At 51.3% G+C, this 13377-nt stretch overlaps 1 protein-coding gene across 3 annotated transcripts; it reads left to right on the top strand.

Annotated features, from left to right (window-relative positions):
• Positions 1-2143: 2143 nt before the first annotated feature.
• Rab26 (RAB26, member RAS oncogene family) lies at positions 2144-7963 on the top strand. 3 transcript variants are annotated; one of them, XM_076840262.2, is made up of 9 exons: positions 2144-2460; positions 3514-3624; positions 5928-5969; positions 6053-6119; positions 6302-6354; positions 6675-6740; positions 6841-6897; positions 6996-7072; positions 7175-7963. In XM_076840262.2, the coding sequence occupies exons 1-9, from the start codon at positions 2266-2268 to the stop codon at positions 7275-7277; spliced, it is 771 nt and encodes a 256-aa protein (XP_076696377.1). In that variant the 5' UTR covers positions 2144-2265; the 3' UTR covers positions 7278-7963. The 3 variants fall into 3 exon arrangements, with proteins under 3 accessions (XP_076696377.1, XP_076696378.1, XP_076696379.1); XM_076840264.2 differs by lacking the exon at positions 2144-2460 and adding an exon at positions 2803-2874; XM_076840263.2 differs by lacking the exon at positions 7175-7963 and having other exon boundaries at positions 6521-6740; positions 6996-7030.
• The last annotated feature ends 5414 nt before the right edge of the window (positions 7964-13377 follow it).

The raw sequence follows: 13377 nt of genomic DNA, 5'->3' as shown, positions 1-13377 counted from the left end.
CAGAGAGCTTACATTCCAGAAAGGAAAACAGATGGCAAACAGAAGAGTCAAGAGACATAATGATCAAAGATTAGAAGAAGTGCTGAGAGGCATGAGAGTGGGACTCTGATGCAGGTACCTAGAGCTCCCATTTCTCAAGACAAACCAGCAATTTAGATTTTTACATAAACTCTCCTGATTTCCTCTCCTGCTTAAAGCTCCCCTCCTCTGCTGGCCTCCCACTTTCTCTGGCTTGCCTGCCTCCTTCCCTCTCCACAGATGCCCGCCCCGTCAGCACTGTTCCACCCCCGGATGCCCTACTTGCAGGCCCGCTCCCAGAGCATCCAAACTCCTGTGGTTCCCATGCCCTGGGCATGCTCTGGGTAGTAGCTGGAAGGAAGAGTTAGGATGCACCACCTAAAACACTGAGGCCAGTGGGCTTTGGCTGTTGAGGTCCCCAGCTGAGATCCTAGACCAATCATTCTGAAGTTGGTCTTTTAGGGGTGGGACACCTGGAGTCCAATACTTTCACTCTAGGCCTACTTCGTAGATCTCTGGACATTGGAGGGTGGGGGGCAGAAGAGGGAGACAAGGAAAGGAGACCTGGGGACCTCTAATAGTGCTTCTCTGGGTTTGCTCCCCAGCTGAAAGGTCCCTGAGGGGTGAATCTAGGCCAACTCTGTTGTGGGATTTTTTATACTCTCTGGAGTCAGAGTTCCTAATAGCAAATCCTGGTTCTGTTACTTTCTAGGTGACTTTGGACAGCTCCCCTTGTTTTTCTGGGCCTTGGTTTCCCCATTTGTACCTTGGGGACCATAGCAGCTCCCATCTCACCTACAGTTTTGAAGATGTCACATACCTGGCACATACATGATAGCACTCAGTGCTGGGCTGCTTTCCAGGCCTCTGTTGAACAGGTCATTACTAGGCCTTCTCAAGGAATTGCTGCTGGAGAGCATCCTGCCATCTGTATCTTGCCAGACCTCTGAGTTCCAGCTCCCAGAAGCAGCTCATTATTTGTGCTCTGGGCACTGCCAACTAGGAGGGCTCAGACCTCTAAAGGACCTGGGATCCCAGTGACAGCTGCCATGCCTTGGGGCACAGTCAGGAATACTTCCAGCTTTCAGAGGAGTACTAATAAGCACCTCATCTCAGGGGGACCTCTGCACCCACTATCACCCTCCCTCCAGCTTTGACTGCCTAAGACTCATTCTTGAGGCCAGAACACCATGGGTGGGAATCCTGAGACAGAGCTCCAGTCAGCTTAAGTTGGAAGAAGGTGTCAGGCCCTTGAGATGGGTGTGCCAGGGTCCAGCTTGGGGTTTGGAGAATCAGCACTGGTCTCCTTTGGGCCAGAACCTTGAATGGGAAGGCCAAGGGGCCAGCCACACCTGGGGGAGGGGCCTCCCTCCTCCCAGACTCAAAGGCAGATCCCCTTGGGAGGGACCCTCAAAGGGCCTTCTGCCGGTGTGACAAAGACTTCCCCGGACTAGATCACCAGGATTCAGCCCAGGAGGCAAAGGTTGTGGCACAGTGCCAACTCAGCTGTGCGCACTATGTCCTGCCTCTGATAACCAGCTGTCAGCTGAGCCCTGAGTCCTCCGGTTCAGCCAGGTTTGTTTGCCAAGCTTGAGTGTTGGAGCTTCCTGGACCCGCATGCCCTGGAGGGGACAGAGCAAGGAGGAGCAACGGGCCAGGTGGCAGGCATCTATGGCTGAGAAAGGACAGAATCCCAGGGTGTCAACCCTCTGCCCCCAGCACCTTCCTTTCAGGACTCCTCCCTAGTCCCAGGACCTAAGACAGGTCCAGTGAGTAAGTCACTGGGCTGCAGCAGTTGAGGATGGAATGGCGCACAGCGCACAGCGGGGACATAGGATCCCTGTGCTCCCTCACCTGGGCTCCACATCAGCATCCAGATACCAAGGCGCCCGCGAAGTTGGGTCTCTGGGTCTGAGGTGCAGGACCCAGCAGGGGCTCACCGGCAGCTCACGCCTAGGGTTGTGTCAGGGTCTCTTGACCCCGCCCCTGGAACGGCGGTCTCATTTGCATGGCCCCGCCCCAGCAGGCCATTGGCGGCAGCAGCCGGAGGCCGGGCCTGAGTGGCTGCGAGGCCTGTGGGACGGCGGGGGCGGGGCGGGCGACAGGCGCCTGGGATGATGCCGCCACTGCCACCGCCGCTGCCGCCGCGGGACGGGTTCGGGTCTGGGTCGGACTCAGCCGGTGTGGAGAGCGGGACCGCCCCGGTCGTGGCGGCCACTGCGGGAGCACACTGAACGGTCGCCTGTTATGTCCAGGAAGAAGACCCCCAAGTGCAAGGGGGGCAGCGTGCCTGCTGCCTCCGCTCTGCCTGCTGCCAACGGGCCCCGACCGGTGCGTCCCGGGACTGCGCACCCTGGCCCCGAGGCGCCGCCCAACGGGCCCCCGCAGTTCGGTCGGCCCTCGCTTGGCGGCGGTGGCGACTTCTACGACGTCGCCTTCAAGGTGAGCTAGACACCCTCCCCCAAGCAAGTGCAGCAGGTGGCGTCGGGTCAGAGCCAAGCAGGGAGGGGTCCAGGGTTGGGGGTGCAAGGTCCCGCAGATCCTCCCAGCTGAGCTGGGTGAGTGGCACCCCCCAGTTGGCACAGCAGCCCTGAGCATCGCGCACGCACACATCTGTCAGGCCAGGGTTTGGGGTTCTGAGCAGCTGGTAGGGCCTGCCCAGCCCGCTAGGTGAAGAGAGCCCTTCAGATGCCCCTCCCCAATCCGAGCCCCCACCTGGGTTCGGTTTCATTTCCCATATGCTGCCTTCCCTCACCCCCAGTGACTCGGGTCTCCTTTTTCTGGAAGGGAGGAGATTAGGAAGACGTTTGCCAGCTGGGTGGGGAGACTGAGGCCTCCCCCAAACCAAGGCAGAAGGTGCATAAAATTTGGTGGAGGTAGGCCCCACCAAAATGGGTAGGACCATCTTTGGGTTTTGGAGCATTTGGCAGCAGGCTGGGTGGGGAAGGGAGAGGGCCTGATTGTTCTCCCTATCCACAGACCTGGCCCAGGACCCTCCTCAGTTCAGGATCTAATCTTGGTTTGGCAAATCCCTCTTGAGCCTTGCTGCTGGGATTCCTGTCCTTGTTGGGGTTAGAAGCCCTGCCTCTGAGTCCCCACAGATCTCTCAGAAGGTCCAGCTGCCACCACCCAGGCTCTTGCTCCCTCTCAGATCAAGTATGGTGCCCATGGTGGAAGGGTGGGTAGGATTCTGAATGGAATACTGTCTTCACACTGCCACTGACTGCGATGGGCACTATTCAGAGGGAGAGAGGGGACTGAAACTACCACCAGAGGCAGAAGCTGGAGGTCCAGGCCAGGCCAATGGGGACCATAGCTGCTGCCTCTCCCCAGCCCATGCTGAACCTGCAAGCCTAGAATACCCTCTCCTTTCCTCCCCCTCACTGCAACCCCTCTCTGGCCAGGTCAGCTCAGGGCAGACCAGAAGTCCCCTCTGGGTGGACCGGCATGCCTCCCCCCAAGGCCTGACACGTTGGACCCTCCTGCCTGCTGTAGGTTATGCTGGTGGGAGACTCAGGCGTGGGGAAGACCTGTCTGCTTGTACGCTTCAAGGATGGTGCTTTCCTGGCAGGCACCTTCATCTCCACTGTGGGCATAGACTTCCGGGTGAGTGGTGACTGATGCTTTGCCAACTGGGAGGGCTCAGGCCTCTAAGGAACCCAGGATCCCAGTGACAGCCCTGGTTCCCCCACATAAGCTGAGTTCTACCAGAACCAGCAGACAGTTGGTTCTGTCTTCTCCATGCTATCCAGGGGCTTAGGAGGTGGCATTCCCAGTGAGGATGGTTGTGACCAAGATGCCTTAGCCACCAAGCATCCAATGCCTGAAGAAGTGTTTGCATCCAACTGAAGCAGAGACAGTTCCCCTGTGCCAGAGGCTGACACTGCCCTGGTGCCATATCCTGTGCCCCATGGTAGCAGCAGTGGGAAGGAACTTGATCCATGTCCCTCAGGAGTCAGTGTTGCTGCCCCACTGTACAAGAGGGTGCCCAAGGATGAGAGGTGCTGGGCACTTGCCCAGGCCCTGCAAGTTAGGTGACTGTGGTGCAGCCTGGGAAGTGTTCCCAGGGCTTGTTTAGGGGAGAATCTCCTGCCTTTGGGTATGGGAATCTTCCAACATCCCAAGCAGGGATCTGTGGGTTCCAGCATTACAGCCCCCACCTCTGCCCACCAGTCAGAATCCCACGTGCTGAGGTGCTGGCTTGTTCTTGACAAATCCTGAATTTGCATTTTTCTCACCCTTTAATTAGACCTACTTAGCAAGAGGCTGAGAGGGAGGCCCATTATGGGGGCAGGAAAGGGGGCTTCCTCTAGTCTGGAGAGTTGTGTTCTACCCAGATTATGTGGGAGTGAAGGGCTGAGGTGCTAAAAGGGGTAGACACTGCTGTGGGAGGTGGTCCTTTGCCCATCCTGGCCTCCCTCTCCCTCCATTCTTGCCTCTGAGGCAGTGAGGGAAGTGAGGCCATTTGGTTGGTGTCCCTGTTCAGGGTGCCAGGGAAGGCTAGGTATTCTCCTTAGCACAGCAGATGGCCAAGCCTGGTTCCCCGGAGACCCAGAAGCACCCTGACAGCAGAGAGGAAGTGGTACCAGTTCCAGCTACCCAGGGACTCAGCTTGTGGTTAGCCCTCTTCTTGGCCTGGGGCGGGGGGGGGCACTTGTATCCTCATGTCCTGAACTGGGAAGGCCCAGCTGGGGAGCACTGACAGCCATACACACACTGGTACCTACTGTATACCAGACACAGTTCTGGGCTCTGTGGTTACAGCATTGGGCCAAACAGGAAGAGCTAGAGTTCCAGTGTGGGAAAAAAAAAAAATGTTTTTTTCCTTTTTCAGTACTAGGGATTCAACCCACCACTGAGCTATATCACCAATACCAGCCCTTTTTAAGTTTTATTTTGAAGCCAGGTATTGTGGCACATACCTATAATCCCATCAACTCAAAGGCTGAGACAGGAGGATCAAAAGTTTGAGGCAACTCAGTGAGACCCTGTCTCAAAATAAAATAGGGCTGAGGATGTAGCCCAATGGTAGAGCACTCCTGGGTTTAATCCTCAGTACGCACTTGCACACACAGGGTCTCATTGAGCTGCCCAGTTTGGATTTGAACTTTCAATCCTCCTGCCTCAGTTGTCTGAGTACCTGATTACAAGATCATGCCCAGTTGGGAGAGGCTTAAAAACAAACAAAACTAATTCTTTATCTGGGCTGACCGTGGTTCTCAGTGCACATATAGAACAGCTCATTAAGTTATAGGAGCAACTATGAGACGGGCACCCTGCCTATCTCCATCCGCAGATAGGAAAACTGAGACACAATAACAGGCTTGGGATTACACCACAGATGACTTCAGATACATCAGTATGAGTGGCTCTAAGCAAAAGCAGGGTGTCCAGAGCACTCTTCAGAGAGCAGGGGACAGGCTGCATTTGCAAATGGTTCAGGGAAATCTATGCAGACCTCAGGAGGGTGGCAGCTAAGGATGGGCTATGAGAGGGGAAGAGGGAACAATGGGATCCCTCTTGGACCTGAGGCAGGAGCCTTCCAGGGCAGTGGAGGTGGTAGGCAAAGAGAAACTTGACCTAAAATTGGACACAGCTGGCCATGTATGGTGGCAACCAGCAAGCTCATCAGGGCAGCCATCTGAACAGGAGGCAGGGGGCTCTGCCAGGAGGAGGCAGGAAGCACATGGGCCTAAACAGGAAAAGTATCAGGAGATGGTGTGGGGGTGGGCAAGGCTCAAGAAAGACTTAAGGACTTAGCAAGGGGCAGGACAGGGGAACTTTATCCTCCCCAATAGTGAACCTGGGCTCAGCCTTGGCTTGCACTGCCCACCCCCACCCCCACCCCCTGGCACCTCACCTTAAGAAGCCCCAGGCCAGAGAGTGGTACTGGGCTGGTTCTGTTTCAGAACAAAGTTCTGGACGTGGATGGAGTGAAGGTGAAGCTGCAGGTAAGTTGACCAGGGAGGGGCAAGTTGGGGGAAGGGGATACCAGGAAGGAGTTAGACAGCATGACCAGTACCTGTTGACACAGATCTGGGACACAGCTGGCCAGGAGCGGTTCCGCAGTGTCACTCATGCCTACTACCGAGACGCTCATGGTGAGTCTGTGGAACAGGGACCAACCTCCTGGGAATTGGGATGTGGTCTATAGGTGACCAGCTCAGAGGGTGTAAGAGGGCCAGTGGGACAGCAGTTCAGGGTGTGATGCTCTTACCTGTGGTGACTTGGGAACAGGGAGCCACTGGGCTCCAGGGATTTCCTCACTGTCATTTGTCCCCAGCACTACTGCTACTCTATGATGTCACCAACAAGGCCTCCTTTGACAACATCCAGGTCAGTGGCCTCTTCCTGGTGGGAGGCATGGGCCATGCCATGGAATCCCCTAGAATTTTGAGGACCCTAACAGGGAGGGGAAGTGACAAGCCTCTCCAGGGCTCAAGGTAGCCCAGGTCGAGTATGAGCTAAAATGGGCTTGGGTGACATTCAGCTCTGTCAGCAGGACTCCCTGGATAAGGCACTTATAAGGTGGGCACCTCTGCCCAACGCATGGGAGCTTTTTGGAAACGGGCAATCTACAAGGTGTGGCCTGGAGGGGCCAAGTTTCCAAAAGGGTAAAGTGTGCAAGGAGCACCAGCCCCCAGCTCTCCCCACAGGCTTGGCTGACAGAGATCCAGGAGTATGCCCAGCACAACGTGGTGCTCATGCTGCTGGGGAACAAGGTGGGCAGCCTGCCCTCTACAGCCTATGAGGCAAGGCAGGTGATGGGGGAGGGTGGCCAAGCCATGGGCCCTATCACCCAAAACCCTGTGCCTGGGCCAGGTGGACTCTGCTCATGAACGTGTGGTGAAAAGGGAGGATGGGGAGAAGCTGGCCAAGGTGAGTCAGGGCAGGGTGGGCAATGAGGGAACCCCAAAGCTGGGGAGCCTGGGTTGTCCCCACAAGGCCACCACCCAGCTGGCAGAGGTTGTTTGCAGGAATATGGGTTGCCCTTCATGGAGACCAGTGCCAAGTCAGGCCTCAATGTGGACTTGGCCTTCACAGCCATAGCAAAGTAAGTCCTGGCAGTGAACAAAGAACCCCCAAACCCAAGGTGTGAATCCCCTTGCCGCGGGTGTAAGAGGCCACCTTGTTCCATGTCACCACTGTTCTGCAGGGAGCTGAAACAGCGCTCCACGAAGGCTTCCAGCGAGCCCCGCTTCCGGCTACACGAGTATGTTAAAAATGAGGGTCAAGGGTCTTCCTGCTGCCGATCCTGAACCTAGCTGAGCTCAATTCCACTCTGGAGGAAGCAGCACAGACCTGGAAGGCTGGACAGAGGATTTTCAGGCCCTTTTGACTTCACACAGTGGCCATCCCAGTGGTGTCCATTTCCAGGACTCCCTTCCTTGTTTAAGTTATAGTCATCAATCTTCAGTCCCAACATGCAGGCTTCAAAGCCATCACAGAAAAGCAAAGGTCTTGAGTCCAGGAGGGGGCGCCCAGCAAGTGTACTGACAAGGATGAAGGGCTTTGCTGCCCCCTCCCGGGCACTCCCAGTGTGCCACAGGCCAGCATATACATTACAGCAACTGACCTTAGAAAATTCATGCCTTCAGCCAGACACTGTTTAGGCAGGAATCTCCACACTTGGGACAGAGGGCTTCACTGATAACAACATCCTGTATTTGTGTGCCCTAAGGTCCAGAGTCACCCATTCCCAGCTAGGAAGCTCTGGTTCACCAAATGGATCCTCTCATGTGACCCTGGAGGACACCAAAGCTGTGATTTTTAATACAGGGAACAGCATATGGAAAATCACAGTAGTGTCAGGAAATTAGGACCAACAGCCCTAACCTACTGATTAGGGTACCAACTTGGTCAGGACACCTGCTCACAACTAAAGCCTGTGGTTGCCAAGCTCTCTCCATCTTACATGAAGTTATCAAACCAATCTTTTGATTGTGAGCCTGTCTTTTTTCCAGTCCTAGTAAATAAAGTTGTGTTTTTCTGGAATTTGTCACATCTGTTCAAAGACATTGACTTCCAGACAGATTCTATAGTAAGGCCCAGACATCTGTACTAAGTAGGTTAAGTTCCCTGCAATCCATGTCTGCTTCAAAGCTCAATGCTCTTCAGGGAGCACTCTAAAAGCTGGGTGATCAGTGTCAACTTTCCTCCATAAGACCCACTAATCAAAAAAGTGGTGGGCTGCCGTAATAGCTCAGTCGGTAGAGCACTGGCCTAGCCTAGCATGCATGAGGCACTGGGTTTGATCCTCAGCACCACATAAAGTTGTTTGTTTGTCTACAAAAAAAAAAATGTGGTGTCTAATGACCTGTTATCTAAGGAGAGCTTCCAGACCTAACCTTGGGCAAAGATATAAAAAAAAAAAATCTTTTTTTGGATAACAAATAAAAGTGAAGGCATTTCAAAGAGATGCCAAGTCATTAGTAAGGAATTCCCATATTCAAGCCTCTCCCCTTTCCAGATTGCTTGAGGACTGAAATATGAAAGAGAATACAAAAAGAAAAAGAAACAGACTTCAATAAAGGATCATCAATGCTTTATTAAGCAGCCAAGGGGAAGAATTTATTATTATTTATTTATTATAATAATAATTTATTATTCTATATAAATATAATAATTTATTATTCTATTTTCAAGAATCAACGATGACTGGCTATGACAAGAGTGAGTTGCAGGGCCACATCATGGGAGTTTGTTAGTTACTTTTGGCAGGCAGGGGAAATTGCTAATGGTGAGAGTCCTTGGTTCCCTTTTTCCCTGAGGTTTTTTTAAGTTTCCATTTTCTTCAAGGACAAGTGACTCCTTTAGAGTACCAACAGCATATGAAAATTGAAAAGCCAAGGTTTTTGCCGTCGGGGAGTGACACATACACATGGACAGTTGTGGCAAAAGGTGCATTTATTGTAGGTTGGTACTGGCTTATATAGAAAATGAAAGCCAATTGTCTCAAAGCAGGAAGCCCCTGATAAAGGTCAGGTCAACACATATGGTACATGTGTATTCACTCAGCATGGGGTCCATGTGGAGCAGGAGCTGAGCGCGGAAGAAGGGCAGACCAACTGGGGAATTTTCAAAACAACCTACTGCCTGCCCATTGTCCACCCATTGGCAATGTGCCCGCCACCATGTTAAGAGCCTGGGGAACTCTTAGGGGACTCCCAACATTCCCCCCTCTTTGTTATTGCATGGAAAAGGATGCCTATTCATTCTGACTACTTCCTGCTGAGCGGGGGCGTTGCCGGGGAAGGGGTCTGAAGGAGAGAAGTCAGGAGCCCCCATAGGAGGGCGGCAAGAATTGGTATAAGGTCAGATGGGATGTCACAGAAAGTCCCTTGCAGCCAAAGATCCATTATCATCTTGATCCAGTCAACGTAAGTCTCCATGGGGGAGCACAAGCCAGGCATCATCGGATATTGCTCTTAAAAAGGTGTCCCAGGAGTTTGTGATGAGTCTTTCAACACTGGGTGGGACGTTCCCTGGAAGAGGTGGCTGGTTCATCAGTGGCCAGGAGCTGATAATTTCTACAGAAGCTGGTTAAAAGTTTGGTTAGAGATTTTACCTACTTGAGTCTGAATAAACTTTACAATATATGGTAGAAACAGACACATCAGAAGAATTACACATAGTGGTCCAAGGATAGGCCATACCCATGTAAGAAGAGGAGTGGCCGTTAAGGAAGAGAAAAGGTTTTGGTTTATTGGGGTCCTTAAGGTGGCTGCTAGGTTAGTGAGCTTTCCACAAGCCCTGATTCATTTATGTATTAACAGCATTCTTCCCTGAGGAAAAGACAGGTTCTGCCTTTTTCGGCAGTCAGTAAATGTAGGGCTCTGCCATTCTGGAGGGTGACTTGGGCCAATGAGGTGACCTGTTTCTGCAGGGAGGCTAGAGATTCTGCTGTTGAAATGAGTGCTCGAATTAATGTCCTTGACAGCCCATAGAGAATGACCTAAGGCTCCTCCTGATAAGCCTGCACTTGCTGCTGAGGCTGTTAATGAGATACCCACCACTACAGGAAGGAATGCAGCCCATCTTACGTGTCTTGGAGGATTAAGGATGAATTGCACTTCAGAACTACTATGGAGAGTGAGCTGTGGGACTATAGTAACCAGAAGACATGGGCTGGACATATTGGGAAACATAATAGTGGTAAGAGTGCCATTGCACCAGAAGAAGAGACCAAATGGGGAATAGGTGGTGTTATTGATTGTTAGATTATGGTGACAAAAGCCATCCAGCAGGGAGTTGTGGATCTCAGAAGGAAAGCCCGAGGAATCGTAGTGTGGTTACCTTCCTCGATAGTGTGGTTACCCTCCTCGGGCTCCCATAAGGGGATATTTTGTAGAGGTTTGAAAGGATCTCCTTTGTGGGATGAGGTGGGCAAGCTAGAAACATTTACTGGGACTGCAGCAAGTAAAGGCTGTGCTAGAGAAGCGCACAAGAAGCAATTTGCAGGACTTGTATCAGGGAAAGTTTGGTTTAGATAGGACAGGGTATCGGTAATGATTTGTAATCAGATATAGATTGGTGAAGCCTGAGAGTCAGAAGAAGCATGTTGGTTTTCTAAGGATGCGAGCAACCGCTGTTCTGAGTGTTTTATGTTGGTTGAGACAAGAGAGACTGGGGACCCCAGAGAAACATACTCTCGAGAAACAGACAAGGAACCGCAGGGGGTGGAAGCATACCCATTGCAATAAAAGGAAGCTTTTACCCCTGATGCCCAGCGTGGGTCCCAAGGGTCTGGGATGGTCAGATTGTACTGGTGGGAGGCAGACTCAAATTTGAATCTTCCTATATTTAATTGTCCTGAATATGCATCATGAATTCTGCATGACCAATAGGGGCAGCCTCTGTAGGTTTCCGGCCACCATTTACAGTGATCCTTGTTTTGGTCATATAAAAAACATAAGGGCGGCTAGCTTGTTTAATAAGCTCAGAGGAGGAAGAGAACACAATATAAATGGCTGAGGAGCACCCTCGTAGGGGGTAGTCAGAGGTAGCAGTCAAGCAGGAAATCTTGGTGTTCTTTTGAGTATATGCCTCCCTTACTTTGAATCTCCAGACATGAGGGTGAAGGCATTACCCCTGGGGTAAGGGTAAGGATGAAAAACAGAAAATTAAGGTGCATCTTCTGATATGTTTTCAGGTATAGGTACAAGGGCAGGAACTCGAGAAAGATGAAGTTTCAAGGGATCGCAAGGGTGAGGAGAACAGGAATATGTGGGTGTGGATTCCTGCAGATCTTCCAGCCGGGTGTTGCCAGAATCAGTCTCCTGGATGCACGGTTTAAGCCTGGAAATGTGAATCCACAGGGTTAATTGGTTATTTATTTATTTATTTATTTATTTATTTATTTATTTTTAAGAGAGAGAGAAAGAGAGAATTTTTTTTAATATTTATTTTTTAGTTTTCAGCGGACACAACATCTTTGTTTGTATGTGGTGCTGAGGATTGAACCAGGGCCGCATGCATGCCAGGCGAGCGCTACCGATTGAGCCACATCCCCAGCCCAATTAATTGGTTATTAGTGAGTTTAAGCTTAGCCGCCGAAGGGGTGCACATGATGACTGAGGCAGGGCCTTCCCATTTGGGATGTAGCTGAGGTTTCTCACCTGGGGGACAATAGTATACCCGTTGGCCAGGTGTTAGAGTGGGGGGGTTTCGAGTAAGGGTTGGATCAGGTAAAAGCCAGTCCTGATACTTCCAGAGTTCAGAACGTAGATGGAAGAGGAGAGATAGAGTGTAGGAATCAGGGATAGGCAATTGTTCTGTCTGTATTCCAGGAGGCAGGAGTGGGCGGCCATACATGACCTCAAATGGGGACAGGTTGGATGACTTCCTTGGTAGGGCTCTGAGGCGCAACAGCGCCAGGGGAAGAACTCTTGTCCAATCTAAGCTTAATTCCATGGGGAGTTTAGTGAGGGTTTCTTTGAGGGATCTATTAGTTCTTTTGACTTTCCCTGAAGCCTGAGGGCGGTATGGGCAATGAAAGTGCCAAGGGAGTGATAGAGCACGAGCCAGCTCCTGGGTTATGTGTGAAGTAATTCGGGGCCATTGTCCGATTGGAGTGAGCTGGGCATTCCAAAGTGGGGAATTATGTCAGATATTAATCGGTCCACAAGTGTAGAAGCCCGCTTATTGCATGTGGGAAAAGCTTCTACTACCTTGAGAATGTATCCACCAGCACTAAGAGGTATTTGATGTTTTTTACCTTGGGCATATTGGTGAAGTCAATTTGCCAATCAGCTCCTGGGGTATGTCCACAGGCCTGATGGGAGGGAAAGGGCTTGTTTTTTTCTTTTTTTTTTTTTTTTTAAAGAGAGAGAGAGAGAGAGAGAGAGAGAGAGAGAATTTTTTAATATTTATTTTTCAGTTATTGGCAGACACAACATCTTTGTTTGTATGTAGTGCTGAGGATCGAACCCAGGCCGCATGCATGCCAGGCGAGCGTGCTACCGCTTGAGCCACATCCCCAGCCCAAGGGCTTGGGTTTTAAGGGGGTGTTGGTATTGGTCCTTTGGCAGATCTGGCAAGTGGATGTAATTTGTTGTAGAAGAGTTCGGTCATCTGAAGATAGAGGGAAAAAGGATTGAATGAAAGTTGACAGACTGTGGGATGGAGTGGAATAGGGAATGAAGGAACTAAAGGAACTGAAAGAGTTGGTGAGAGTTAGTAGGACGTTCCTCAGAAGAAAGATGGAACAATGTGGAAGAGGCCGGAGCCTGCGGGGTGGCTTATCAAGCTGTCTGGTCAGCTTTAGAATTACTCGCCATAGTGGGGAAAGAGTCAGTCTGATGGGCCTTACGGTGGATTATTCCCAACTGAGATGGCAATGTAGAGGCCCGCAGCAGATTGGAAATAAGATTGGCTTTTTTTTTTTTTTAAAGAGAGAGGGAGAGAGAGAGAAGAGAGGGAGAGAGAGAGAGAGAGAGAGAGAAAGAGGGAGAGGGGGGAAGAGAGAGAGAGGGAGAGGGGGAGAGAGAGAGAGAGAGAGAGAGAGAGAGAGAGAGAGAGAGAGAATTTTTTAATATTTAATTTTTCATTTTCAGCAGACACAACATCTTTTATTTGTATATGGTGCTGAGGATTGAACCCAGGCCGCACGCATGCCAGGCAAGCACACTACCGCTTGAGCCCACATCCCTAGCCCAATAAGGTTGGCATTTATGACAGCAGTACCCTTAGTAGTTAAAAGTCCTCTCTCTTTCCAGATGGCTGCATGGGAAATTAATATATGAAAGACGCACTTGGAATCAGTGTATAGGGAGAGCTTTTTCCCTTCTGCTAGTTCACATGCTCTTGTAGCAGCTGTAAGTTCTGCTTGCTGGTTAGTTGTGTTGGGCGGCAGGGGTT

The sequence above is a fragment of the Callospermophilus lateralis genome, chromosome 19, assembly GCF_048772815.1.
Source record: "Callospermophilus lateralis isolate mCalLat2 chromosome 19, mCalLat2.hap1, whole genome shotgun sequence".
In the NCBI taxonomy this organism is placed as follows: Eukaryota; Metazoa; Chordata; class Mammalia; order Rodentia; family Sciuridae; genus Callospermophilus; species Callospermophilus lateralis.
This window is presented reverse-complemented; position numbering and strand designations above follow the sequence as displayed.

Excerpts from the sequence above, each read along its gene's own strand:
- Rab26 (XM_076840262.2), top strand. The coding sequence starts at position 2,266 with ATGTCCAGGAAGAAGACCCCCAAGTGCAAGGGGGGCAGCGTGCCTGCT. Across the intron at positions 5,970-6,052 it reads GAGTGAAGGTGAAGCTGCAG|ATCTGGGACACAGCTGGCCA; the intron begins GTAAGTTGACCA and ends CTGTTGACACAG. Across the intron at positions 6,355-6,674 it reads CCTCCTTTGACAACATCCAG|GCTTGGCTGACAGAGATCCA; the intron begins GTCAGTGGCCTC and ends CTCTCCCCACAG.